Source organism: Rousettus aegyptiacus, unplaced genomic scaffold, assembly GCF_014176215.1.
Source record: "Rousettus aegyptiacus isolate mRouAeg1 unplaced genomic scaffold, mRouAeg1.p scaffold_m13_p_6, whole genome shotgun sequence".
Lineage (NCBI taxonomy): Eukaryota > Metazoa > Chordata > Mammalia > Chiroptera > Pteropodidae > Rousettus > Rousettus aegyptiacus.
The window spans coordinates 5326600-5350448 of NW_023416309.1; the positions used below are offsets into that span (position 1 = coordinate 5326600).

The 23849-nt window shown below is 49.3% G+C and overlaps 1 protein-coding gene across 2 annotated transcripts; it reads right to left on the bottom strand.

Moving 5' to 3' along the window:
- Nucleotides 1–526: 526 nt before the first annotated feature.
- CDHR1 (cadherin related family member 1) lies at nt 527–22323 on the bottom strand. Of its 2 annotated transcripts, XM_036223654.1 has the most exons (17): nt 22155–22323; nt 21403–21498; nt 20335–20480; nt 19438–19488; nt 18126–18215; nt 16850–16936; nt 15517–15633; nt 14304–14447; nt 12446–12524; nt 11011–11111; nt 8210–8413; nt 7502–7654; nt 5904–6068; nt 5349–5416; nt 4563–4791; nt 3640–3897; nt 527–2971 (listed from the first exon to the last, which is right to left on the bottom strand). In XM_036223654.1, exons 1-17 carry the CDS (start codon nt 22207–22209, stop codon nt 2432–2434), a joined length of 2583 nt encoding a protein of 860 aa, XP_036079547.1. In that variant the 5' UTR covers nt 22210–22323; the 3' UTR covers nt 527–2431. The 2 variants fall into 2 exon arrangements, with proteins under 2 accessions (XP_036079547.1, XP_036079548.1); XM_036223655.1 differs by lacking the exon at nt 18126–18215 and having other exon boundaries at nt 22155–22301.
- Nucleotides 22324–23849: the final 1526 nt, after the last annotated feature.

Sequence of the window (23849 nt, forward strand, 5' to 3'; positions counted from 1 at the left end):
ACATGCCCAGTTTCCAAGATTGGTTTTGCCTTTCTTCAAGTACCTGGGTTTGTCCAGGAGCCTACCCCAACACACAGACCCCAGATGTTGGCCTGAGCTTCCAGTCCAGAGGCCCTTCATAACCACTGCCCCCAAAGACAGCACTGCTTACCAGGTTTTTATGCTTACACCAGGCTTCCAAACTCCTGACCTTGCTGGGCTGGTTTGGGGATAATTACTTCTAGCTCCAGATCCCATTCCTTCCCAATCAGCTTGTTTGCTTGGGAGGAAAGCCCAGCCCAGGCCCATGACGTGCCACACTCAGGTACACAAACCCTGCAAATGTGCTGCTGTTAGAGGTGTTCACGTGGCCATTTGAACAAAGTTTTGCAGCCTTTCACAGAGTCAGATCTGGGGATGGAGAGATAGATCCAGTCACCAAAGGAGCCAGGAGGCTGGCTGAGCTTGGATGTGTGTCATGAAGACTAGTCTGTACAAGTCAACTAACAGGAATATCAGCAAGGAGCTGCAGATCAGTTTGGATGTCAGTTAAGAGATTTTATTTACCATTTACAAAAGAGGATGATTGCATGCAAATTGGGAGGAGGATGCTGTACTCGCTGTGGAAGGTGAACTTGGTCCAGCACAGCCCTCTCCTGAAACACGGACTGCAAAGGACCTATTTGTTCAGTCTGGGCTCCTGACTTCTTAGAGCCCATCTCTTAACAATCTCTGGGTTGGGAACTGTAGAATCCCCAATAAGGATCCTGCACACCAGCATATCCGAGTAACACTTCAAAGCACAGACTCAGAAGTTAAGAAACCCATATATGCATATCATCTGTTTAAATAAAATCACTGATGTATTCTAGAGGGGTTATTAGTGAGCAGAACAAAATGCAATGAACTGTTGTATTTTTCTCTGTGTGTTCACATCTAGAGTTCCTTTCAACAGGTTTCCTGAAAGTCAGACAGAATTTCTCTTTGTATTAACCACAGAGGCCTACAAGTCTTTCTCGTGGGGGAGGTGGTCCCAAGCTTACAAGGTGGGCCCTGGCTAGAAGACAATGCTGAGGAGCCAGGAGTCCTCAGACCAGGTTCCTGCTACCAACCCCTACATGGCCTCTGGCAATCTCTCTTCTCTTGGCGACTCATTTTTGTAATCTTGACAAATGGAGGGTTGGATTGGATGTGCTGCCTAGCTCTTGTTCTCTCTGATGGCAGCTGGCCAGGGCTGCACTGGGGGTGTGGGAGTGGTGGCAGTGGGGAGAGGGAATGGATAGAGAGGTGTGCAAATCAAAGGCAGTGTCATCGTCCAGCTCTGGATGCTGTGGATCAATGGCAACACCCTTACTCAGCACAGCACAGCACCTCTTGGGGTACTTGACAGAGTAGCTAAGAGGTGTCTAATACTTTCCAGAAGAGCTGCACCCCAGAGAACTGGTCTGCAAGAAAATACTTTAGATGTGTGCTGCTTTGCACTCCATTAAAGCCCTTGTCACCACTGTTTATTTCGATCTTCATCCTGGACCATTGCATGAGGCAAACAGGACTTACTTTCTTCATTTTACAGAAAATTACAGGAAATTACAGGGATTGAGAAAGATGATCAGGGAGTCTAAACAGCTTTCCCAAGGTTACACCATGGGCACAAAAGAGCGGGACAAAAATAAGCATCTCCCTAGATCTCAGCCTTGGTATCCATCCACCATCTGCATTGTCTCTTCACGGACTTATGATGAGACAGCTGCTAAAAGAGGGGATTGAAGCCACTCCCAATGCCTCTAGGGCCACCACTCTGACTCCAGCTTGGACATTTTCAGGCCCAGGGTAGCCCTGGTTTAGGTATCTGCCCTCACTCTCAAAAAGCCCATCTTACACATCTGTGTCCCTGGTCTCCTCTAGGCACAGCAAAGACCCACAGTCTCTACCCGAACACCGTTCCCATCTTCTCAGTGGCTTTCAGGTACAATCCCACAGTCCGCGTGTTTGCAGTGCATCTTGGCCCTTTCCTGCCACATCTGTTCTCCCTCAGCCTGCATGGTTCACTGACCTCCAAGTTTAGCCAGCACTGAACCTTTTTCTGCTCTTGCTCTTAGCTAGAGGCTATAGGACCCAGGTTCTAGTTGGCCTTGTCACGTGTGGCTGGGGACCTGCTCCTCGACTAAGGCTGCTGAGGCCTCAGGAGGACTTGAGGGACTGTGAGGTCTGGGGTTGGTGAGTAGAAGACACATAGAGTTGGCTCCTTGTCGATTCCCAACCTCTGTAGAATGGGGAGCATCATAGCTGTGCCAAGGATCTGGGTGATAGGGAGGTATTTGCCAATCGCAGCCAGAACCAGAGAAATCCGGAGCCCTGGATACAGGGGTTACACCATTGTATAAAACAGGGGTGACCCTAAGGAGCAGAGTGGGGAGCACAGAGTGGGGAAGAGAGGGGCCACAGACGCATTCTAGAAGTAAGCCTTGCTAGCTACACTCTTCTTCTCAAACTTTTGCCTGAGCTCAGAGACCAGAGCTGACTGGACGGGGCTTCCCAAGGTCTTGGGTTTGGGAGAACGCTGGGGTTGAGGAGGGGTGAGTGAGCCAGAGACTGTAGGCACAGTCCAGGGGGCTGCACCCAAGCTGGGGGCCATTCCCGGTGGTGGAGGGGGAGCTGGGGCTCTGGGGGGTGGAGGGGTCCCTAGGCTGTTGTTGTTGCAGTTATCATTAGGAGGATCCTCTTTGAGCACAAACTTGGCAGCCGCCTTGGTCTTGTTGAACTTGAGCCACTCGATGCGGAAAGTGCGGGGTGCAGGGCTGGGCCGCTTGCGGAGCACACGCCGCACTGGCAGGACCTTGTTGGATTTCTTGTTGCGCCAGAAGGTGGCAGTGGAGATGAGGACGGTTATAGCCACAATGATGGCCATGATGCCGGCCAGCACACCCACAGCCTTCATGGGGTTGTCTTTGGTCTGCATCAGGAAGGCGTCCATGGGGCTTCGGGACATCATCTGGAAGAGAGAGCCACCCCTGCATCCAGCTGCTCCTGGATGGACAGGGCAGGGGTTGTGAGCTCTGTTAAGCCTGATGGTTTTTAAACTTTCTGACGTCAGGCATTCCTTGAGAATCTGATGAGCATTGTGGACTCCATTCCAGAAAAATGTACACAGAGAAAATACAATGTACACAATTCACCAGAAAAGAATGCACAGAGAGAGCATGATGCAAATACCCCCTTTTCAGATTAAGATCTGCATTAGCTGGACTTTGTTCTCTGGAGAGAACAAAAGATATCTCTCACCTTTGATTAGGGAGGACACATCTACCCAAATGTATCAGGAACCCCTGAAGTGATGACTTTCTGCCCGACACTGAGCTGAAAACTACATGATGATTGCACTTCTGCCTTTCAACACCCATGTGAAGAAGAAGGCATCACTATTCCCATTCTATAGGAAGGGAAGTGGAGGCTAGGCAACATCTGAAGTCACACCATTGATAAGTGTTAAAACTAGGATTTCAACCTGATTCCAAAGCCTGTGTATTTGCTAGAACAGGAGACTTTGTTAGCACTGTCTTTTAGAAGGAGTCTGGAGATGGTCTTTCTCCCTCTGACCATGTTGCAGTGACATCAAGGCTGGCTGTCGGACCCTCTTCCCAATCTGGCATTCATACCCACCTCAGTATCTGTGATGTCAATCTTGAGTAAGGCTGTGGTGCTGAAGGATGGGGAGCCGCGGTCTTTGGCCTGCACCTCTAGGGACCATGTGTAGTCCCCGTTGGGTGTGATATTGTGCAGGGCATCCAGGGAGCGGATGGAGTTCTTGAGCCAAATCTCCCCCGTGTGTGTATCAATGTCAAACACGTTGGCTGGCTCTGAGCGGGTGATGGAATAGTCCACCAGGTTGTTGGGCTCCTCTGCATCCTGGTCTGTGGCCTGTGCACAGGGAGGGACACACATGGCTGAGCTTCCAGGACAATAGTTATGTACTCTAGTTAAACCAATATATCATATGGAGCTTGTTGGGTTACGGAAAATGTTTCTGATCTTATTGAGTATACTGGAGTTGGGAGAGAAATTGAATGTGTGCCCTACTATGTGCCAGGGTCTGTGCCAGGCCATCTATGTGTGCTATGTTGTTCCATTCCCAGAACAGTCTAGGTAGTAGGTATTGCTGAAAAACAAAAGTTTGGATACTTAGTGACTTGTCTTAGGATAGATAAGTAGAAGAAAGGGAGCTGGGATTCAAAGTCAAGTCTGCAGGGTTTCAGAGTCTATGCTTTTCTGCACTGGGAAGACAGTGTAGTCCAGTTGCAAAAGCGTTGCTTTGAAATCGGACTGACCAGCTATGTGAACTAAAGTAAACCAACACTTAACCAATCTGAGGGTCAATTTTTTGTTTTGTGAAGTGGCAATAGAATCTTCTTTTCAGAGCTATTTCTGAGTTGAGGTGGGGTTGGGAATATATAAAGTATCTTAAAAACCCTGGCTCAGAGTGAGAATCCAGTACATTTTCTTTTAAAATAAATTCTTATGCCACAATGTCTCTTATAGACGCTAGAAAAGGCTTTTAGGGGAGCTTACCTGTCTTGGAAGCCTACCTCAATTTTCACTGGGGACCCCAGCACCATTTTCTTCTCTTGGATTCTCTTTCCAAACTGGGGGTAGTGGTCATTGACATCTAGCAGAGTGACGAACACCTCAGCCAGGCTGTACCTGCCTTCCATGTCCTCTGCTTTCACATAGAAGTTGAATCTGGCAGTGGCCTCAGCATCCAGGCTGGCCCAGGGCTGGGTGTAGATGATCCCAGTAGATGGATGGATCAGGAAGCTGCCGGGCACAGAGAACTCAGGCAGGGGTGTACACAAGGACATGCACATGCACATGTGTGCACACACGTGGATGCACACATGCCTGCAGTAATGAGCTGCCTTTAGGAAGTGGCAGTAGTGCATTATGCAGCTCCTCTAAGATGTCCCACCTGCTCCTATCTCCTTCCTTGCAGTGTGACTGAGGGAGGGAGGCAGGTCTACCCATCTACTCACTCATCTATCAAAATTGAACTTAACGATCTGAGTCACAGCCCTTCCCTTTCCTCCCACAGTCTGCCCCTCCCTAGCCCAGCACTGCTTGCCTGGCTCCTGAAGTCCTGGATCCTAACTCCAGGCCATCATGATGACCCTTCCTCTCTCAGATCCCAGCATCTCACAGAGTGTGTCCTCAATACTTCTGCCTCAGGCTCTCCACTGCTTCCCTCCACTCCTTGCCCCCATGCTTACCTCCCTGTCCTTTCTAGTTTCCTCCTGCCTTTGGCATAGACCCTATTCACCCTCAGCCTCCCAAATCCCTTGCCTAGCGCCTTGTGCAGGATTTTTGGAACTACTTACAGGTCTGCCCCAGACCCATAGATGGAGTATTTGACTTCACCCCAGGGACCTGTGTCTGGATCCACAGCCTGGAAGAGAGAAAGCTCCTAGTGGCACCTGCCCTTTTGTCTGGGCATGTTGGCAGCTCATGTGTCTAAGGGTTGTTTCCAATGGCAAAACAAGAGATTTTGGGGTTTGCTAAACTGGGGAAAACTGATATGTATGCCTGTCCTGGAGACCCAGTTTTCTGCTCAGTGTTGGAGGAACCAGAAAGTATAGATCTGGAAGGCATGTATTCTTCCTTTGAAATGAGAAAGAAAAAGGAGGTGAGTCCTGTGCTCTGAGCTTGGGATTCACACTTATCTCCTTCTTATAGTCCTATGAGGTTCTGTTATTCTCATTGTATAGAAGGAAAAAACAAAGGCTTACAGAGGGCTTGTAGCTTGTTCAAGGACACAGCTAATAAGAGTAGGTTTTGCAATTCAAACTGGAGCTCGAGTTTGTCTGACTTCATAATGTCCCCTTTGGTGGGGGTTCCAACCCCACCCTCAGTCCTTGGGGCAGTCCCCAACCCACTGTGACAGCCACTACGTTGGAGCCCCCCGGGGCATTCTCAGGGATCCTGGCAATGTAGTAGTGAGAGGTGAACTTGGGGACATTGTCGTTGGTGTCCAGAAGCTGGATCACTACATCTGCTGTGGAGCTGAACTTTTCCGGGGTGTTCACTTCAATGGCCAGGAGCTAGGAGAGGAAAGAAAGCGAGGACTTGTTTGGGTGGCAATCACTCTGCAGAGAACCTTCCCACTTCCTGTCTCAGCCCTAGACCAGCGCCTATCTGCCTCCTCTCATTTCTTACTCTCAGCTGCTATTCCTGTCACCACCTGCAGGGGCACCTGTAAGGCCTTCCATCATTTCTCCCCACTGACTTGCATTGCCAGCTTTCTTATAGTTTCCAATTGTATTCCAGCCAGTTCCTTTTGTTGCACACGCTTGAATATTCCTTTTTAGTTCCAATTTTAAAATTTATTTTTTTATGATATAATTTAATATTTTTAGAGCAGTTCCTGACTAATATTCTTTTTAAAAATTTTCCCAACTATTCTTATAGGTTTATTTTTCCAGATAAAAACCAACGTAATTGTGTCAAGTCCTCTCACCACTGCCCTGAAGGAGATTCTAAGTAAGACTTAATTGAGGTGATAGTGAGTTCTTTATTAAAGAGAATTTGCATTTTTAATAGAGTACGCCTATACATTTCTTGTCTTCTTTATATCCCTTTGCTAAATTTTTGCATTTTTTGTTATTTAGATGCTGCATGTTTCTTGTTATGGTAATTCTTAGGAATTTTATCTGTCAGTTGTCATTGTAAAAGAGAATCTTTTATTACTTTATTCTCATTGCTATTATTTTGTATGTAGGAAAACTATTAGATTTTGTGTATTAACTTTGTAATCAATCATGTTAATCACTTTGCTACTTCTAATAGTTTTTCGATTTCTCTCAGATTTTTTGTAAGCAAACAATTACATCACCTAAACATAATGATAATTTGTCTCTTCCTTTCTAATGTTTATACCTCTTATTTTCATTATATTTCCAGGGATAATGTATAAATAATAGCAGTGATAGCAGGCATCCATGTTTTGTTCTTGAATTCACAGAATGCTTTTAGAATTTCACTTTTAAGAATGATGTTGGTTATTGGTGTGTATAATTTTAAATAATTATCACAATTTAAATCATAGCAATGAAATATTTATTTTTCTTTTTTATTAAAATATATTAGATGTTTATGTATAATAGACATCATTTATATGTTTATAATTTTAAATAATTATAAATACAAAGGGGTATTTTTTCATCTTCCATTAAAACTTTTTTTCTGGAATAGATGGCAGATATCAAGTGTATATGAGAAAAACATTTATCTTGACAATTAAATAGTTTTTCTTTCTCCACCTATTAACACAGCGCATTATATATTGGTAGTTTCCCTTCAACCATCATTGCATTCCTGGGGATAGCTGTAGTTTAGAAGCCGGAGCTCAGAGAGGCAGTGCGCTCAGTGAAAGCCTCCTCAAATCAGCAGGAGGGTCAGAGGGTGACAAGAGACTCCTCTGGAATGAGTCCAGGTGCTGGGACCCCCATCTAGTGCAGTGAAAAGCATCACTTACCTTGAAGGTTAACACTTTGAACTTTTCAAAATCAATGGCAGCTGAGTTTTCCACAATGATTGTGACTTGGGCTTCATTCAGGACCGTCTGAGGGACCACTCGGAAGATGCCCCCAGGTCCCACCAGCCGTAGGTTGAATTTGGCATTGGCTCCCTGGGCAATACAGTTTGGAGAGAGGAAACAGGGAGGATGAAGGAGAATAGAAATTTATTACATAGTCCTGCTAAGTGAAGAGACTTCATATGCCCTTAACCTTGGAGGTAAGTGTTATTACTTTTTTCTATAGGTGAGGTGATCAAGGTTCAGAAAGATTTAGCAGGCTATGAAGGCTACACAAGAGAAAAAACACATAAGCCTAGTTCTGTGTTGGACATAGAGGCAAAAGGATATATCTTACAAACACCTGTCAGGCAGGTCAGATGTAGAGGTGCTTTTGTTTGACTGGCTTTTACTTTTTAAATGGTTGCAAATGTCTTTAGACCAAGGAGATAGTCTTTGGTTAGCTATTCTCTCTCTCTCTCTCTCTCTCTCTCTCTCTCTCTCTCTCTCTCTCTCTCTCTCTCTCTCTCATACCCCCTTGTTTTATTCATTTTGTGACCCATCAGGCCCCTTGTGACATAAGCAGTAAAGGCTGATGCAGACTCAGCTTTGGGACCTTGGCCCCATATAATTTAGAGGAAGACAAAGATGTAGGGCAGGGCCACAAACCTGGTCCGAGTCATTGACAGTGATCTTGAGGCCCCGAAGGATCTCCCCCTGGGGCGGGTGCTCATACATGGACAGCTCAAATCTGTTCTGGGGTCCACTCTCTCCATAGAATGTAGGCGGATGGTTGTTGAGGTCCACGATCCTGATGGTGACTGGGACTGTGGCCTGAGCAGCTGGGCTCCCTGCAGAGCTGACTTCAGTCACCTAGGATGGGGACAAGTGGCTAAGGTTGTGTGACAGGCTGACTCCAAGGTGGCTCCAATGATCTTGGTATTTGTTCTTGAGTAATTCCTTCTCCTTAAATGTGGCCTGACCTAGTGACTTGCTTCTACCTGATAGAATGTGGCAAAGATGATGAGATATCACTTAGTGATGAGATTACAAGAAATTCTAACTACCATCTTTTAACAGACTCTCTCTTGCTGGCTTTGATGAAGCAAGCAGCTGTGGTAGAATGCCCATGTTTCAAGGAATGAATGGTGACCTCTCGCCAACACCCAGCAAGGAACTGAGGCTCTGAGTCCAGCAGTAAATGAGGAAATGAAATCTTGCCAATAACCATGTGACTTTGGAGGGTGCTCCTTCCTCAGTAGAGCCTTCAGTAAGAACACAGTCCAGGCTGACAACTAGATGGCAGCCATTTGAGATTTTGACATCGAGGACCCAGCTAAGCTGAGTCTGGATTCCTGACCCACAGAAACTTCATGATACACATGTGCATTTTTTAAAGCCACTAAGCTTCTGGTATATATTATAACAGCCATAGGAAACTAATATAGTGCTGGTACTAATCCTACTTAGCAGATGAGGCACAGAGGGGTGAAAAAGTCACCTGGAATCACAGCTAGTGAGTAGCAGATGTGTCTGATTCTTTAGTCGGTGCTTTTTCTACCTCACCACACAGCTCTCTCTTTGCAGTCAGACTTGGTTTTGAACCCTAGCTCTACATGTTCTGTCCTGTGTCCATTGACCAGGGAGAGGCTGCAGGGAGGAAGGTGTGGAGAGGCAGCAGTAAATGGCTAATATAGGTTGCAAAGCCAGGGCCGAGAGTCCATAGGTATCTCAAGAAGCATGTGGCAAATACCGTATGAGCCGCTTCAAGGACTTCCTTCCCTTTTGGTCTAAAAACACACTTTTGTCTTACCTACCCTAAAATTTCTTTTCCCAGACCTCAGTCTGTAACATTCTACCTGTTTCTTAACTCTCCTTTCTTAGAAGCCTACATCTGCCGTTTTCATTTTCTACTTCCCATCAATTCTCAGACCATCCCTAGTTCAGATATTTCACACTGACTTCCATGTTGCATGTGGCATTGCTACTCCCTTTTACCTTTCCTGGAGCTCTATGCCCTCGGCTAATGTGACTGCTCTCTGCAGGTTCCCCTCAACCTCTGGGATATCTCCTTCACTTGCTCCTCCTTCTTTCTTGCCCTAAGCCTTAGATGTGCCCACAGCTGTGTACTTGGCCAACGGCTCATCTCTCCCCACAGCCATCCTCTGGGTGATCTCATCCCTCTCATCCTTTTATAGCGACCTGTCTGTATGTTTGTACTCTCTCCTCTAAATTCTAAATCCGTATACCCAGGTTTGGATGTTTTAACTTGAATGTTCCTGAAGCACCAAAATTCATTATGCCTGTCCTACCCAATTTGCCTCCTTTGGCATGGTATCACCCTAAGCTCATCCGTCTCTCTCTTTCCCCTGACGCCTCACACAGCCAGTTGACTGCCACCTTCTGCGGAATCTGCCTCCTTCATATTTTGTGATTTGTCCACTTGTGCCATTCCACATCCCCTCATCTCTATGGGTCCTCTTCGTCTATCACCTTTTGGCTGATGGCACTGCCCCCTTGCCTGTTGTCTTTTTCTCTCCAAACCTAAGTCAGTACCAGTATTTTCAAATGCTAGGCTGGCACTGGTGCCAGAATCACCTGGGAGCTCAAAACATGCAGAGTTCTGGGTTCACCTCACCCACTCTGGGTTCCCATTCCCAGGAGTGGGTTCTAGAAATCTTCATTTACCATGCTCTCTGAACTTGAGAACCCCACTTGTCTAGTGAGCAGCCTGCATAAGCTTTTTAACATGACTCTAATCCTGCTCAAAACCTTTCAATGGCTCTAGTGCCGTGGGGCAAGAGCAGCTACATAATTTTCAGGCCCAGTGAAAGGTGAAAATATGGGGCCCCTTGTTCAAAAATTATTAAGAATTTCAAGATAGCAAGAGCAGAGCATTTAAGCCCAGCATGGGACCCTTCTAACCATGATCCTTGTGTAATCGTACAGGTCACATTTCCATGAAGCTGGCCTTGCTCCAGGGAAAACCCACATTATCTGGTATTCTGGGCCATGGCTCCTCTGGCACCAGCCTAGAATCCAACCATTCCTCCATCTACATGTTGCCCATGGACATTTTGCTCCAGTTCCACTCGATTCCTTGTCTCCCTAGTACATCATGTGCCCTCACCTCCAGCGTGGCTCTTTGCACTTTCCTAGTCTGGAAAGGCTCCACTCCACCTCCACCCCACCCGCACTCCCCTCCACCAGTCTCCACCTGTTGGGTCCTACTTGTGCTCAAGACCTAGATGCCTCAGTCCTACCTTCTCCTGCCTTGTTACAGCTCTCTGCTTGTAAATGCACATCTTTCTGTCACCAGAAGCTTAGTGTGCATTAGCTGCAGCCTTCACACAGGCTACCTGAGACAGATGCTCCTTGGAGCAACAGCCAGCCCCCTCCCCAGACTGTGAGTTGGGAGCTGGCCCTTCTGGGGCCAGAGGGCAGGGAAGGCCAAGCTAGAGGGAAGTTACCTGTACATGTAGCTCATACACCTCTCCCTGGAGCTGAGCAGGGCTCTGTGTGACGGAGATAGCTCCAGAAGTCTCATTAATTTCAAAGGCTCCATCACTCCCTGTCACAGAAGAAAAATGCACCCTGCAGTTCTGACCAGGGCCACAGGAGGGCACAGGAGAGTTGTGCCAGGTAGGGTGCCATATGTTCTTTAAGCATTATCTCACTGAAGTTTCCTGTTCTATCATCCATGTCTTACCAATGAGGAAACTGAGTCTCAGAGGGGCTAACTGTGTCCAAGGTTACACAATAAGTGCAGAGCTGGGATTTGAACTCACTTCTGTCTGGCTCCCAGCTTCCATAGTACTTTGCTTCTCTTATGTATTGTGTGCGTGTGCACATACATGTGTGTATATATGTGTTGGAAAGAAAAAGAGAGAAAGAAAGAGATTCAGAGGAAGGGTGATAAGGAAGAAGAAAGAGAGAAGGGAAGGGAGGGGGAGCAAAAAAAAAAAACAAATACAAAAAACAAAGAGAGAGGAAGAGGAAAGAGACTGGAGAAGCGAGAGGGAGAGTCCAGAAGAAAGAGAGGAGGGGGTGCTTGGTGACTGTGTAAAGGTTTGATGTGGTGGTGGGGAGGGAAGGTAGTTGAGGGCCTATGTTCCTAGAAAAAGGAGGCTGTGTGTGATTGTTGGCATGTTTGTTCACGAATGAGCTGCCGAAGGGGGAAGTGTGCACCAGGCATGTCCTAGGGCCAGGGTTGGAGGAGGCAATGGCGTCTGAGTGAGAGTATATAGACATATGCATGTCTGGGTTCAGACGTTAGGCGTGATGACCCCACTGAGAGGCCTGGCCCTGTAGGGACTATCCACTGAATGCTGCAGAGCCCACCCCAGGGCTGGCCCTACCTACTCAGTTGTGGAAAGAGCATAGACTCGGAGTCAGCAGCCTTAGGTTCCAACCCAGTGGGAACTTGGGATGCCCATTTAGCTTCTCTGAGCCTTGGTTTTTCATCTATATATAGGACTAGTACTAGGGAAATGCCATATGATCATTACATTTAATTCATTTAACTCAAGTATATGTTTAAGGCCAAAATATTTTTAAAAATTAGAAAAAAAACATAACAATTTAAAGAGCATAAGACATGTTGCTACCCTTTCTTGTCAATAAACATATGCCCAGGGTGAAGGGAATATAAATCTATGACACCAAATTTGCTCCCTCGCCCAATGCTTTTACCCCTGCCACAAGATATAATGACAAGTGGGGACCAGAGGACATACCCATGGAGACTTCCTGCCTGATGGAGGGACCCAACCTCTCCTCTTTATACATCTTATGCTTCTGGCACTATAGAGGAAACTAGGACTCAGAGAGGCTGAGGAACCTTGCTTTGGTTGCTCAGAGCTGCTGCCCAGTGATGGCCTGTCCCCAAAGCTGCCCCAGACTCACCATTCACAAGACTGTATAGAATACGGTTGGGTTTGCCCCGATCTCCATCCATGGCGACCACCGTCAGTACCTCCGAGCCCTTGGGGGAACAGGAGCAGCTGCTTGAGGCTCATGGGTGATGTTAGGGCTCTCCCCTCCCCTGACACTGCCCCTATCATGGAAGGGAGGTGCTGCCCCCACCCAATCCCTGCTCTGTGGGAGCTCAGAACACCCGTTGGCCTTCTGGGGCTGGAGGGACAGCCTGAGCCCCGCTGCTCCTCACCCGCAAGGGTTGGCATGTGGGCTGCCCAGGTATCCTCAGGTTTCACACGTCTTACACTGCCTCTTTTCCCACATACAAGACTCAGCCCTCACTTCTACTTCACTCCTTCTTCCTCATCTATTTTTTGCCTTTAGAGATGTGTGGAGGGAGAGGTAAGAAATTGGTGGGAGAAGGGCCTGTACAGGGCAGGTCCAATGCATTTTTTTCTGTGGCCCTGGAGTGCTGTTCAAAGGGTTTGGGCAGGTGTGCCACAACTAGACAAATCCTACTCTGCCTTGGCCTGCCACCCTCTTCTAAGCTTCCTGCTCAGGTCTTTCTCCTTGGCCTATCCATACTCGGGTTGCTTCCTGACTGTCGAGTGCTGCCTCCTCTCCCCTCAGCATCTCCTTTCACCATTAGCTTCTCAGCAGGATGGGATGGGCCTGCCCCTGCTCCATCCTGCCACCCTCCACCAGGGCAGCCCAGCATTTCTCTTCCCCTTGCTCTAGGCTCATCTCTACCATTCAGCTGCCAGCTTCTGAAAACCTAGTATTTTAGCTTGGGTGAGCATGTGAATGGTCATTAGTAAGTGTTTTTCATCATTTTACAAAGTTAGGAATAATCAGAAACCAGGGAAGTGAACACTGAGAATGCAATTCAATTCTACAGAGAATTCTTGAGCCATGGTCGTATAAAGTCTGGTTCTGGCTATATCTCTCTGTAGGGAGTTTACGCTCTGGCTGGGGTGTCCTGTGAATACAGGGGTGCATACCAAGGAGGGGTGTGCTCATGGATGGGTGTACCTAGTGTGGGAACAGAGAGGCAGAACTCTCATCTCAACCAAAGGTGTCAGGGGATGCAGTGCCTGGGCTGAACTGAGAAGGGTAAGGGACATCAGGCCCACAGGCACATTTCAGGCAGAGGAACAAGGACCGAGTGGCAAGACAGGTCGGGGTGGATAGAGGACATTGAGGGCTCATGGCTGTAAGGGCAACTGGCCCTCAGGTGCCAGGCCAAGGAATGCAACCTTCCCTGAGAGGCCTAAAGACGAGTGCAGTAGCCCAAACACTGGTGGCAGGGACTGCATGGATGGGGAGAGAGCTGAGGCCAGCCTTCAAGCTGGGCCCACGTGATATCTACCAAGGGTCATTCTGGTTCAGCAGCAAATTCTGGGGGAACTACTGATCTGAGGGCCCCAGGCTACAGACTTGGGGCTGGGGAGGCACAAAGGCACTTCACCTCCTGTACAAGGTGTAGGAAAGGCCCCACCCAAAGGCTATCGACTACCTTCCAGCCTCTCTTCCCAGCCCTTCTGAAAGGCCAACCTTGCAGTTGGTCTGGGGTATGTTTCAATGAAGGAAGAAATGCCTGGCACCCAGTCTTGGCACCCAGTAGGTGCTCCACCACAAGCACCTGCTTTCTCTTCCTTAAGTTTCTGGAGACAAAAAGACCTGTTGGTGACCTGAGCCTGAGTGAGTGCTAAGGTGGCCTCTGTGTGTGGAGGGTGACCCAGGGCTGAGCCCAGCCATTGCCAGCAAAAGGGACCTCAGCGCAGTGTGAAGAGCAGGACAGGAGGCACCAGGAAGGGACACTGGGCCAAGGGGTGAAGCCACTCACTGGAACAGTGTCCTCGTACACATAGCCATAGTAGGGTATGCCCACGAAGACAGGGGCCGTGTCCTGCACATCCTCCACGTTGACTGTGACCACGGTCGTGGCTGAGAACACCACATCAGCCCCTCGCAGCCTCCCTCCGCCATCCTGGGGAAGAATCGGAGAGTGAAGAGAGTTTGGGATCTAGAGGCAGATAGACTTCGGTAGAATCTGCCTCCTGATACTTACTGGCCACAGAGCCAGCTACCCTCTCTGTGTTTGTCTGCTTCTGTGTCACTGAAGATAATTCTTCTCTCATAGAAATGTTGGGAAAATTAAATGAGATGATTCATGAAGGTCTTCAGTCAGTGCCTGGTATATAGTAGGCACTTAAAAATGGTCTTTGGAAGTAGGCTTAGTTTTCTTTCCAAGAAAATCATGTTGGACAAGTGGCAGAGGAAGGAATCAGAGCCATTTCCCCTCCCACCCAGGAACTAAGCCTCAAACACCTCCGGAGGACCTGTTAGAGTATGACTCTGCCATGCCCAAACACGTACAATGGAGCTATGTGCCAAGCCTAGCCCTCACAGAGTAACTGCAGGTGGGGCTGTCTCAAGCCCCCTGGCAAAGGCTGGACCGGAACGGCCTGTAGCTAACATGTGATCAGTAAGGGATTTTCTGGAGAATTAAACACTGAGCCTGGAGGACTGGGGTTTCCTGTCCCCAGGGGGAAGAGGAGACACTTTGGCTGGGCCCCTGCTGAGTTACTGGTCCCACATCACCCAGTTTAGAAACATGAGGAATTTAGTTAAGCCTCAGGTATGGACCGATGATGAAACTGAGGCTCAGAGAGAGTAACTGGTCACAGACAGAGGAAGTGGTGGGATGAGCAAGACTGGGAGGTGCCCAGAGGCCAGGTTGTGGGGGATGTGATGGGGCATGAGTCTCCAGGCCATGGCTACCTGGTCCAAAAAAGGGGAAGCTGGCCTGTCAGTCTTGAGGAGGTGTGTATCATCTCCCAGGAGGGAATATGCTCTCTCCAGCCCACAGATGCCAGCCTCCCTGGAGAATATGTCCATGTCTGGGCGGGGTCCACTCAACATAGATTCTGAGCAGAATCATACCTCTGCTCTCTACACTTCATTGTAGAACCTGACTTTGTTCTAATCTAAGGGTGGCTTTTCCTGACAAAGGCTGTAAAAAGACTGGGTGCTCCCCATTTCTCCTTCTCTATTACCTTGGCAACCACGGTGATGAAATGGGCCCGAGCCTTCTCGTAGTCCAATGTGGTCCCAGCCCTGAGGCGCAGCACACCGCTGTGGCGGTCCACAGCAAATTTTGTGGATTGCATATTCTGTAAGAGTGAGGGGCAGGATGGGCCTTGTGGAGGAAACCTGGCCAGCCCCAGAATGCCTACTCTGCTTGCCGTAAAGGGATCTTCACTATCCTTGGTCACAGGAACTCTGGTTTGGAGCTGAGGTTCAAACTTCAGGACACTCAGCCTTTCTAGCTCCCAGGGTCCTCCTTCCTAGGACTCTGGGTTTCCCCTCCCACTCCTTCAGTGAAAACCAAGGAGTTCCCTTCTAGCAGAGCCTTAGCTCTTCTCTCTATTCAGCTAGAAAACAATTGGTCCAAACTTTGGGCTAAGCTCTGGCCTGGAGATTCCAGCAGGTAGACATATCAGCAGAGTGCTCTAACTTAGAGGGTAGGATCTTCAGATTCCACCAAGTTAGTGACTGGTGGCCAGTCCTAAGCAGCATCTGGTGCAGGAGATGATCTGCAATCTAAAACAGGGTTCCTGTGTATCAGGAATTCAGTGAGGATGTGCTCTTATCTTTTCCATTTTACATGTGAGGGAACTGAACTGAGAAAGTTAGATTATGGGTCAAAGGCCCCACAAGTGGTAAATCGTGGGATCATTCCAGTATTCCTGGAGCCCAGGGAGTTTCTCCAGAACCTGTGTTTTTAATCACCGAGCCATACTGCTTTGAAAATTGTGAGAGCAAGTGAGTAAATGTGGAGAGATGAGGAAATGTTACAGAAATGGCAGCCATGTGAAGGGCAGCTGGTTCCTGGGAAGCCCAGGGAGAGGCAGGAAGTAGAGGGAGGGATTTTGCCTTTGACAGGGTGGGGAGAATGGATGGGGTGGGGTGGGGCGTCATAGCTCTGTTCCTTCTGAGAGCTGCCCCTTCTGCCCTGTTTCTATTGACAATTCTAGGTCCAAACAGCTTTCTTCCACTCTGGTAGGGTGCGAAGTGCCCAGGCCTGCTCCCAGGGAAGGGATGGAGATGGGGAGCTGAGAGTCCTGGAGATCTGGGAAAGGGAAGCAGACCAACTCATAGGGAGCCAGTAAGGGGAAGACAGCTTCCATCCAGGCCCCTCTCATGTCCCCACTTGTCTGTTCTACCCCTGTATTTACTGAGACCTCATTAAGATCCAATGTGGCATCTCTGACAATCTTTGAGAATAGTAGAGGCACTGATCTAAGGGCTCTGGTGATGGAGGTGGGGAGCAGCCAGGTGTTTCCTCTAGCCTGGGCCTCTGGTTATGTACTGTGTGCTCTGCCTTACCTGTAGGAAGTAGGTGACGCTCCCTCCAGAACCTGTGTCCTTGTCCATAGCGTGGACCTTAAAGATACTGCTCCCGGCAGGTGTGTCCTGAGGGGTCATATAGCCATAGGGGGTCAGTCTTGAGGCAGTGACAGAATGTTCAGGGAACTGGGGGTATGGAGGGCCATGGAAAGGTGGGTTCAGGGGGAGTAAAGGGCTGAAAAGAAGTGGAAAGATGGTGATTAACCCAGGGAGCCCCCAAAAGGGGGAGGAGCAGTGACAGAGGAGACACATCAGAGTGAGTACAGGAAAGCAGGAAGAGAAAGAAAAGAACAGACATCCTCCCTCTGAAGATGGCCTCAAGGAGAGAGCGAAAACAAAACTAAGACTCCAAATGATAAAGGGTTTAAATATGAAATGATAACAGAGTTAATAAACATGGACATGTTCAGCATTACCAGGAATCACATATTTACAGTTTAGAGCCAGGATGAAATATCTTTCTCCTATTGAATTAGTAAACATTAAAAATTTGAGAATTCCCAGTGTTAGTGTCAGGCAGGGAGACATACCCTCTCCTACATTCTGGACAAAGATCAGATTGGTGTCATTCTGGAAAAGGAATCTGGCAAAACCTCATAGGCTTTTGAAGTGGTAGTTTTAAATCTTGGAATGTATCTTAAGGAAATAATTCTAATTTGAGAAAACGAAATTTTATATTCAGAATTTGATGTTTCTTATGACAGTGAAAATTTAAAGTATCTTAAATATCTAAACATAAGATAACAGTTCCATAAATGATGGAATGTTCATTTAACAGAATAAAAAGATAGTTGCACAAACTTCACAATTAATGGGGGAAATGCTTATACTAAAAATTAAGTGAAAAACAGTGTATGGAAAGCATATGCTTAGTATAGTCACAACTATGTAAAACAAAATAAATCTGATAATCACAAAATGACTAGAAATAACTAAACCAAAATTTAACAACATCATCTCAAGATTTTGACACCTTTTTCCTACTTTTCTATTTATTTCACATTTCCACAATAAAGGTACATTTTGATTATAACGGAAAATGGTAAATGAACAATTCTTCAGAAGAGAAATGAATGTGTGAGGGGTTGGCAATGGAGCTGGGGGAGGAGGACATGAAGGACAGCTCTCTCATGGGTACAAATGATGGAGAGGTGCTCTGCAATCTGATGGCCAGGTCACAGGGAGCAGCCTCAGAAGGCAGGCCATAGGTCTGAGATGGGAGTATATCGGCCCTGCTTAGTGGCCCCTCACTCACCTCAGGAACCTGAATGATGTAAGGCTCCTGGATGAACCTGGGTGCCTCATCATTGGCATCAGTTACCAGGATCACGACTTTTTCTGCCACCTGAGAAAGGGCAAAGGCGACAGGAGTTGAGACAGTGAGACCTTCTGGTCAATAAAGGGACAGTGGCCCCTAATGCCCCAGGTATATGTCTCTACCTATCCTTATTCCTCTCTCCTCTCTTCCTTCTACTCATTTATGCAACAAATATTAAGAAAATATTAGTGCCAAGCACTGTGTTCCATCCCAGGGACAGAAGACACAATCTGATATTGTGCATTTTGCAGGATGAGATGGCAGAGCTAAGATTGGCATATAAAAGAATGGTGGTTATATTATTCAGGGTGATAACTGTGGCGTCCCAGGCATGGCGGGCAGGGCCCGTGCACTGCATGACTCCATGGCCTAGGTAAATGCATCCCTTGGGGCTATGGGTGCACAGTGCAAGAGGCTGCATCCAGAGGCTCCCAGAAGAGGAATCTAACTGGACTCTGGTGGTGGACGAGCAATGAGGCTTTGCAAAAGAGTGAGAATTAAGCTCTGAAGCAGTTTGTCAGGTGAGAGAGGGAAAGAGGTAAAGGAGCAACACGTGCAAAGGCAAAGAGAGTGAAAAGCATGGTGAGTTCAGAGAACATAAGTAGATTTATGGTTAGATGGTTGGAGGGCGAATGTGGGAGAAAATGTGGGCAAGGAAGAGAGTGTCTGAGTGGGACACCCTGAAGGCCAGACTGAAGCTTGAGTTTCATCCTGAGGGTGCCAAGTGCCAGCTGTTAGTGCTTTCTGAGCTGGGCTGTGGTCAGGCCTGTGTACCACAGTGATGGCTCTGGCTGAATTTGGAGGCAGATTGGGGTCAGGGAGCCTGTAAGCAGGGGAGCCCCTGCGATTAACAGGGAAGCACTGATGGGAGCCTGGGGCAAAATGGTGGCTGTGGGGAAGGAAGTAAGGGAGAAGCTGGGGTCTGGGTGCCCAGGTATTCAGCTTAGGTGACCAATAGGGCAGATCCAAGAACCAGGTCAGAGGAGGCAGAAGGGAAAGCAGATTTAAGGAGATGCCGTGGAATGTAGGTATGCTCCATCAGCAGTGCAGCTGATGGGTCATGCTCTCTTCAGTCTCTCTCTTCCCTCCCTTTCCCACTGGTCTCACCCACTGCAGCCCTCTTCTGTGGGCACGCTGGTGTGGATTTGCCAGGAGCACCCCCCCCCCCACCAGGAGATTGGAGGAGGGAACTGTGCTCAGGCCCAGGGAGCTGCATGCTGCCAGAAGGCTGGCTCAAGTGTGCACTCACCAGATTCAGGCCATCAGAAATGCTGATGATGGCTTCAATCTCATCCTCTCTCTGTGAAACACAAAGACTGAGTGAGTGTCCAGGAGTGACATATCCTAGGGACTCTCCGAGGCTGGGGGTGGGGGTGTGGGGAGCTGTCCCTGCCCTACTGAGCCCATCAGAGCAGGCCTGGTTGTGTTGATTCTTGCCATGTTGATACCGGCCATGCTCGGCACCTTCTTTTGGGGGCATGCATGTCAGAGGTTCTCATGAACCCAGAGGAATTGCTGAGGCACCAATAGGAAGTACTCTCTGGCTAGAATGAGGAGACAAACTAGCCTAGTGTGTGGAGGTCCCTGGAAGAAGAGTTTTTTCCTTTTTTCTATACCTTTTTCTCCCCCCTGTCTCTCCCATGCCTCTCCATATTCCACATTTCTGCAGAGGTCCTGGTCTGCATCTCAAGCATTCCCTCAGACAAGCTGGGACCTCAGTGAGGAAGAGCGTCAAAATCACCAGGTTTCTGGGGGTTCCAGGGAGGGGCAGCCCAGTCACACTTCTACCCCCCACAGCAGTCTCTGAGACCCACCTTTTACTTTTCCTATTCTGGCCTGTGGCTAGTGGTGTCCACCATCAGACCAGAGCTGGCAGCAGCCCTATAGTTATGTGGCCAGCTGGGCCCACCAGCCTGGTGTGGCGTCTCAAATGAAATGTAGCCCATGCCCTGTCACCTGCGGGTTCAGAAGGGTGCACAGGGATAGAGCTTTTCCAAACTCAGATCCATTCTCTAAACCACACCTTCCAGCCCTGATCTGCTTTCTGAGTTTTCTGTGGCTTATAGGAATTCTCCAAAGACAGTCTCTAGGGGCCCTTCCAGTTAACATTTTGTCTGCAAGCGGTAATCCTCGCACCTTCCCATACCTCTCTGTCCAGCTCTTCAACCAGGGTGATGTTTCCAAAACTGGGGTCCACGGAAAAGACGCTTCTAGAGCTGGGGTCGAAGCTGATATGGTAGGAGACAGGGTCTCCCTCCGGGTCTGTTCCATTTAGGGTGTATACATGAGAGCCTGGAAGGAGACAGAAGGGAGAGCAAGAATGTGGAATCCAACTTTTCCTAATAGTGGCAGCAACTCAGAACCAAGGATTCAAATATTTATACAGTGAATTTGCGATTCAGTGTCAAAGGTATCACCCTGAACTAAGCACTTACAACTGGCCTTGCAGCCCTGTTGGTTGCCTCTCACTCTATCTTTATTCTTCATTGTCAGTGAGATGTTTGGTATTAGCCACTTTACAGATTGTCAGCTATAAGATTGCAGAGGAATTTCCCGCTGCTGTGCCTAACTCTAGGGCCTGTATCTAAGATTGGGGCCTCTTTGGGGAAGGGGGTAGGATAAAAAGAAGGTGCCATTAAGGCAGGAGGGGTGGCCCATGGGGCAGTATTGTTTCCCCCCTCTGGGGATTAGTTCTTCACGGATTTCTGAGCAGGTGCCTCTTTTTCACTGCTGACTTTTTGCTCAGGGCTAGGCAGAGGAAGTATCTCTCCTCTTTCTCCTTCTCCATCTCTCTGCATATCCCAGTGAATCCATTATATGTTCTCAGACTTGTTTAAACCCTAAAAGATCTGAGGCTCTGGGGGTCACTACAGTTGCTCAAGGTCACACAGTGGTTATGAGGCAGTTGCCGCCATGCCCAGCCATTACCACTATACTGAGGGCTTCTGCCTGCCGGCTATGGCCAGCCCTTGTCTTCTGGTTCCCAGCAGGGTCTCCAGGATTTGCCCAGCTTAGGTCTCCATGGCAGCCCTGACCTCCTTTCCTGCAACTGCCCTGGGGAATTCCAAGCGCAAATAGGGCTCCCCGGGAGCGCCAGCAGCCTGGCGCTTTGTGTCTCTGCAGGCTCGGGGGACTCATGGTTCCGTGCTGTGTCCAGGGGAACGAGGGCGGCCCCTCTGGGAGACTTATGGGGGCCAGTGCCAGGGCTCCTCACCAACAGGGGTGTCCTCCGGGAGGCTGAATAGGGCCATGTTTCCGTTAGTGCTGCCGAGCCCGTTGTCAAAGAAGTGCGGGGCGAAGTTGGCCTGGGCTAGGAAGAAAACACGAACAAATGACACTCGGAGGAACAACTTTGCATCAGCCTGGTTAGGCTTCTGACCGCTGGCCTGGGCAAGATGGCACTCCCCTCTCCAATACTAGCGCACCGACAAACTCGGCTGGGGAGCCACGAAGAGAGTTCCTTTGCCACCACCTATCCTGGACTCACTCCAGCTTGTCAGGGACACGGACCATCTGGGGCGCTTTTTTTTTTTTTTTTTTTTAAATCGAAGCAGCGGCCAAGCTCAATCCATCAATGGGCTGACGAGGAACCCGAGCAGAAAGGGACAGTGCCCTGACCAAGGTCACATCAGGAGAGGGGGAACCCTCACCTGTCCCATTAGATAAGCTGCCCAACCTTCTACCCTGCTTCTGAAGAAGGTGAGGGCAACGGGGGTTCTGGCCCCAAATCTGAGGTCTCCACAGCACCGGCTTTTGGGGAAGTGCCCCGGGAGCCCCTCTACCAGCAAAGCCAGGCAACTGGAAGGATCGCCCCTCCTCTCCCTGCCCCGATCTCCATCCCGCAACCCGAGTCCCACTCTGGAAGTGAACGGTCCAGGTAAAGAACTATGTCTTTGTGTCCCCCGGGTAGCGCCGGCGCCCACCCCTCACCCCCACGGAGGCCCGGGGGACCCAGTGGCCACTCACCTAGGCAGAGGCACATCAGCCCCAGGGCCGGGACTGTCCGCGGGCCGCGCCTCATGTCTCCGCAGGAGGGTAGTGTCGCTCGCCGCAGATGAGGCCGGGCGTAGGAGAACCGAGCATGCCCCGGGCCCGCTAGGGACACAGAGGTGAGAATGGGGGTGGCGGCGGCGGCGGCGGGAGTGGGCGCAGGGCGGGAGCGCTGGCGGGGGCGGGGGGCGGGGTGTGAGGGTGCTAAGCGGATGACAAGGCTCGGATCTGCGCTGCTGGAGCGCTCCTGCCGGCGCCTAATGAGGCCAATTAGTGCGCGGAAAGCTGAGAGGACCCACTCCAGCAGCCCGCAGGGGTGAAGAGGGAGGGGTTTGAGGACGGACGAGGGCACTCTTCTCTCCGGCCACACCCCCCTTCACCCAACTCTGGAGTAGGAGCCAAGGGGCCCCTGTTCCCAGATAGGAGCACTGCGGAGGAGGCCGAATGTCTTCTCCCAGGGTGCCCCGAGCGGGGCACTGGAAAATTGGTGCTTCTCTTGGGGTCCCCAAGTCCCAGTGGATCTAGGCTCCTCTGGAGATTTCTCTTTTTCTATAAACTTCCTCTGTGACTTTCAGGGAGTTCGCTGCTGTCTCTGAGCCTGAAGTTCCAAACTGTAACCCAGCCTTAGACTAGAGAAATCCTTCTCTAGAAATGGGGCGGGGCGGGGGGCGCGGGGATGGAGGGGCGGCAGGCAGTAGATGGGCTTGGGGAGGGCACTGTCTTTCAGGACAGGGATCGTGTCCCCGAAGGCTTTAGGGGTGAGATCAAAAGAAAAGAGGAGGGTTGTGGTCTGGAGAGAAGCAGATGGTGAGGGGTTATCAGGACTCCCTTGTCTAGGACCTCAACCCACTCCTTTCCTGCCTCAGACCAGGTCGGCTCTCCCAAAAAGTCTGCTCAAAAGTGGGGGTTCATTTGTGTGGTGGGCAGCAGGGAGGGTCTTCAAGTCTCCACAAAGGTAGGAGGCAGAAGTTGCCAGGCAGCAGGCTAGCCTCCCTCCCCATTCCCAGTACAGGGTCAGTGACCATGGAGAAGCAGCAGATACACTTAAACCTTGCAAGGAACAGTTTGAAGACAGATTCAAGTCCTATCTTGGGACAGACTTGTTAACAGAGTTGGCTAACACTAGTGTGGAGTGCCCCAAGAGGGTGAGCTCCCCTCATCCCTGGGAGGATAGTTAGGCAAAGCAAGACACTGCTATGGGGACCCTGGATGCTCAGAACTAGAAGCAGGTAAGCTCTGAGTCTTTCTGGTTGCTATTAAACTTCCCTGGGCTGGATGCTTATTTTCTTGCTCTGACACTGCAGTATGATTGGAGAAGAAGCCTAGTCCCTTTCTACTCACAGTGGGCACAGGGTAGTCACCTCAGGCCCAAACTTGGCCATGCCCCGGGATGCCTTTGGAGGGTGTGTCGACAGACAGAGGAGACTCCTTTGTGTGCTCTCTGGAGAGGCCTCCGTGGCTGGGGTCTCAACATTCCTCCCTAGGGGCTTTCTCAGGAGCAGAGCACCCACTGCCTGCACCCTGCTCCCCAGCCCTCCTTGATATACTGTTAGCAAGGATTAAGGATTCAGGATAAGGAGAAAATGATTCTGTGGTCCCAGAGTGTTTGGCAATTTTCAGACCCAATTAACCAAAATGCTTCTTGTTGAAGAGTTTGGCTCTTTGGCTAGA

Excerpts from the sequence above, each read along its gene's own strand:
- CDHR1 (XM_036223654.1), bottom strand. The coding sequence starts at position 22,209 with ATGAGGCGCGGCCCGCGGACAGTCCCGGCCCTGGGGCTGATGTGCCTC. Across the intron at positions 11,112-12,445 it reads TCTATACAGTCTTGTGAATG|GGAGTGATGGAGCCTTTGAA; the intron begins GTGAGTCTGGGG and ends CTTCTGTGACAG. Across the intron at positions 2,972-3,639 it reads TTGACATCACAGATACTGAG|ATGATGTCCCGAAGCCCCAT; the intron begins GTGGGTATGAAT and ends TCTCTCTTCCAG.